This window comes from Solanum pennellii, chromosome 2 (genome assembly GCF_001406875.1).
Source record: "Solanum pennellii chromosome 2, SPENNV200".
NCBI lineage: Eukaryota > Viridiplantae > Streptophyta > Magnoliopsida > Solanales > Solanaceae > Solanum > Solanum pennellii.
The window spans coordinates 15,074,727-15,079,477 of record NC_028638.1 but is presented as its reverse complement, the minus strand read 5'-3'; the positions used below and the strand labels follow the sequence as shown (position 1 = coordinate 15,079,477).

The window sequence follows — 4,751 nt, the reverse complement described above, 5'->3', positions numbered from 1 at the left end:
TTATTTTTCTTCATACCAGACATACACGGTATCTCTACTCACTCATCTACTATAGTAGAAAAAGCAAAAAAAAAAAAAATGAAATACCACATCAAAATTTTCTACTCCTTTTATCCCATAATAACTTATCACTTTCTATTTTACACTATAATTAATAAATTATAAATAATTTGATTAATTTACCGTTTATCCATAATGATGGATATCAATAATTTATGATAACATAGGGCATAGAAACGATATAAGTTGTCCAAAATGGGTGAGAGTAATTAAGTCATGAACTCTTTTGAAAGACAAATTTGAAGAATTTTAGTTTGGCTTAAGATTTCAAAGAGAAGTTATGAAAAAAAATTAAGCATCATAATGACAAATGTACCCCTAAATTATTATAAATTGTATGCAAATACCTTTCGTCATATTTTTGGAACATTAGTCTCGCTGTCCAAAAACTAGAGCATATATACCCTTTATACTAAGGGACATACATGTGTCATAATCTTATCCATCGATTCGACATTTATGGATGGATAAGATTGTACCACTTGTCTATATTTAGTCTTCCGTTAGAGTGAAAGGCATTTATGCTCTAATTTTAGATGGTAGGGCATCAATGTCCCAAAAATATGATGAAAGATATCTCATACCATTTACGATATAGGTATGAAATGAAAACAAATTGAATTGATTTATTGGGAAAAGACATAAATTACCCCCTGAACTTGTACCGAAAATTCAGTTACACACTCCAATGATTGTGGTGACTTATTACACACCTAATCTTGTTCAAAGTGATATTAATATCTCCTTCCGTATACGATCTCAATTCTATAAAAAGAAGTATTGTACACGCGTTTTCATATATAAATAATTTTTAAAAAAAAAATTAAAACCTTTAACTCTTGATATTTTCTTATACTCTTGCAAAAGAATAAAGATTTTGGGTATCTTACTCCTCTCACCATACTTTTCTCTTTTTAAAATATGTTTCGTCTTCTTCTCCATTGTTCATAAATTGAATGAAAAATAAAAATTTGAAGAGAAACTAGGAGTAAATAAGTCAATTATGAAGTTGAGAGATGTTGGCAGAGGCGATAGGCGATGGGCAACACCACTGTTGCCGGTAGAACAAATAAAATCTTCAGATTCGTAAAATTCTTTAAAAATCTTGATAACTAATGTGTAAATCAAGCATTTCATTAGTATTCTTTGTGGGTAATGATTAATCAAATATGCTATTGATGATTTGAGACATAAAAATGACATTGTAGTGATTGTAGGTGGTGCTCCGACGAGAATAGAGAAGACAAAGATGGAGAAATCACTTTCTTCTATATTTTCTGAAAAATCTAGGCAATATAATCATGATTTTTATGCATAAATGTTATAAGATGTTCAATAAAAATCATTATCTTTCTCATAGTTATTTTTCAGTAATTTTTTCTAGTGAATCCTCCAGCAAGTTCGAACGGAAAAATCATGAATTTTAAGTTGAAAATTATTAACTTTTCTTTTGAAGTCAACATATTCTCCACTCCTTTCTATTTCTTTTTATAAGTTTCTCTTTAAGGGTAGAGTATTGGATGTGCTTCCATCAAACAATCAATGGTGACAAATGTAGTAATTCCTAAAAAGAAGAACTCAAAATTAAGAAAAATGTAAATGCTTTAAAGAAATTGGGGCCAATAAAAGATTAAAAAAGAAACAAATTGAAATAATTGATATATTAAAAGTTGTAATACATAATTGTATAATGACCAATAAAATAATGTTATGTGTTCAAATTTTTCGTTCTAATATATATTTTTTTCTTCTCACGCACCTTAAGGAAGGTGAAGACACTTTATTTGTCATGTCACGTTCTGATGGGTATTAATATCACTTTAAACAAGATTAGATATGTAATAGGTCGCTGCAATAATTTAAGCGTGTAACTGATTTTTCAGTATAAATTTAAGGAGAAATTTATGTAACTAATTTATTTCGATATAGTAAGTAATGAAATAATTTGGGGCTAGTATTTATAAATTAAAATTATTCCGAGTCGGAAAAGAGGAGGGAGGGAGTATATACAATATAAATTGGTATGGGGAGGAGTGAGTAAAGAGAAACTTAATATTTGGGGGCGTAACCTAACCTAAACTAACCTAAAAAGGGGTTGGATAAGGGGAAATTGTAAAGCAATGAGTTGGTACTGTTGTAATCGTCTTTCCACATCAACTTCAAGTGATTTGTGGAGGCAATTCAATATACCAAATGTTGTAGGTGTTTTGGACTCTACGGCGTGGCTCTTACTCTTGTGTTTATGTATGTATTAATTGTGGTTTGTGTTGTTTACATTGCAGGGTTTGAGGCAGAAGAAGAGAAGCGTTTCTGCTTATTATGGCCTTAAAACCCCACCTTATAAGCTTGTAAGTCGTAACTGGTTTTTTTCGTTTTGGGTCAAACTCAAACTGACCCCTGTTGTTGTTGGTGTTGTTGTAGGATGCACTAGAACCATATATGAGCCAAAGGATGGTTGAGATACATTGGGGAGAGCATCATCGTGGTTATGTTGAATCTCTTAATAAACAAATTGAAAACAATGACATATTTTATGGATGCACCATGGAACAACTTATCAAACTAACATACAACAATGGAAATCCATTACCTGAATTCTCTGATGCTGCCCAGGTAATTTTTTGTGTATTTAAAGTTCAAAGCTTTTCCATTTCTACTAAATTCAACTATATCCCAAGTAAGTGAGGGGATTGATTACCCATAGGAATAATTTGTATTTACTACATATGTAAACTTCATTGGATTTTGATAAAGAACCATTCAAATTCATATCTACAACTATTAGTATGTTTTGTATTTTTCCAATAAAAGCACAAGTTACAATACTTATGGATCTTCTTATCCCAGGTATGGAATCATGATTTCTTCTGGGAATCCATGCAACCGGGAGGTGGTGACATGCCTAAATTGGGATTCCTCCACCAGATTGACAAGGATTTTGGTTCATTTACCAACTTTAAGGACAAGTTTATTGAAGCATCTCTCACATTATTTGGCTCTGGGTGGATTTGGCTTGTCTGTAAGTTGCTGAATGTTTTATGCTTCTTGTGTATGAAAGAAAAGCTCTACTAGTCTAGAATTGTTGTTTCACTTCTCCTTGCATATGTTTTTTCTCCAAACCAACTCATTGACGGACATCTTGTGCTCAGTTGTATAACTAAAACATTTTATAAGAATAACTTGTGCTTTTTGTTTCTCAAACTCGTTCATTAAATTTCCTGTTCCTGTCATTAATTTTAATTTAGTATGTTTGACAGTTAAAAAATGTGAAAGATCAACCTTAGATTTTGGCCTCAGTCTCTTGTACAGAGTGTGTAAACACCAAGTTCAGAATGAAGTTCTGGACTTCATCTTGTGTGTCAACTCAATTCTCGTACAATTTGGTAGATGCAAAAAGGTTTGGCAAAATTATTATTTCTAGTCATCAAAACATCTATACATGCTCATTTTTCGCAACCTTTAAATATTGAATATTCCTCTAGATCCCTAAAGTTTTCATCGCATGAACCTCCTGATTCATCTTTGGAAAGTTTTATAGCAGTCCATACATACATCCATCTCCTTGAAGGTAACACCTTCAATTTGATTATTTCAGTGAGCAGAGAGGAGAAGCGTCTTGCAATTATTAAAACATCAAATGCTGTCAATCCTCTTGTGTGGAATGATATCGTGAGGATTCTTTAACACTTTGTTAGAAATTTCATTTTCTTGGTTACCCAATACTTGCATTTTCATTTTGTATCTTTTTTATTTTGCAGCCCCTGATCGGTTTGGATTTGTGGGAGGTAAGTTTGTAGGCGCCCATGTACCCTTCTCTCATTCTCTGAAAGAAATCACAATTTTATATTGGGAAAAGATTTTCATTAATACTTGGTCTTTCTATTTTGCAGCATGCTTATTATCTGGATTACAAGGTAACCAACCAACCCACAGTTGTTCTTCCCTTGTGCTTTATTTCTGCACAAGATTTTTATTAATGCGTGTCCTCCCTTTTGACAGAATGATAAAGCAAAGTATGTTAATGTGTTTATGAATCATCTTGTTTCTTGGGATGCGGCATTGGGACGCATGGCTCGAGCACAGGCCTTTGTAAATTTAGGGGAACCGAAAATTCCTGTTGCATGATCATCAAATCCCTGTGCAAGAAGAGCAGCTAGTCTAGTTTAGTAGAAAGAAAAGCTTGTGTTCCACTGCAGAATATAATAGGTAGGTAGGGATGTATGTTAGTACTAAGCCTTATCATCTTGTGCGTTCATTCCATGCACATGTACTTACAATGATCAATGGTACATTTCTTTTGTGGATCACAACAAATACATTAATTTCATTGATATATAAAGGCTTAAGTCATCTGCAGCCCCTTAAAGTTGTCCACATAATTTACTTAGATACATGAACTAGGACTTATACCTATTGAACACCTAAATTATCAAGAAATGTGCCTATTAAACACAAAACGCTGATGTGGCAAAATAAGTGTATCTCACTGCTGCTGAGCGTGTGAAAACACTCTTTTAATTTTTTTTAAAAATATTTATACCTACTTTGTTTACACTTGGCATGCATTGACTAAATATATTTAAAAAATTAATTTAATTAAACATAAATCTTTTAAATCATTAAAAAAAAAACACCTCCACACTCATCTTCCTTCAACCCACCATTTTAAAAACTTCAAATTTCTCTGCCTT

At 32.2% G+C, this 4,751-nt stretch overlaps 1 protein-coding gene across 1 annotated transcript; it reads left to right on the top strand.

The window, feature by feature from the left end:
- The first annotated feature begins 2,072 nt into the window (after positions 1 to 2,072).
- Positions 2,073 to 4,420, top strand: LOC107008755 (superoxide dismutase [Fe] 3, chloroplastic). The gene is made up of 8 exons (XM_015207906.2): positions 2,073 to 2,258; positions 2,343 to 2,408; positions 2,482 to 2,673; positions 2,908 to 3,079; positions 3,656 to 3,729; positions 3,819 to 3,845; positions 3,951 to 3,974; positions 4,060 to 4,420. The coding sequence occupies exons 1-8, from the start codon at positions 2,181 to 2,183 to the stop codon at positions 4,183 to 4,185; spliced, it is 759 nt and encodes a 252-aa protein (XP_015063392.1). The 5' UTR covers positions 2,073 to 2,180; the 3' UTR covers positions 4,186 to 4,420.
- Positions 4,421 to 4,751: the final 331 nt, after the last annotated feature.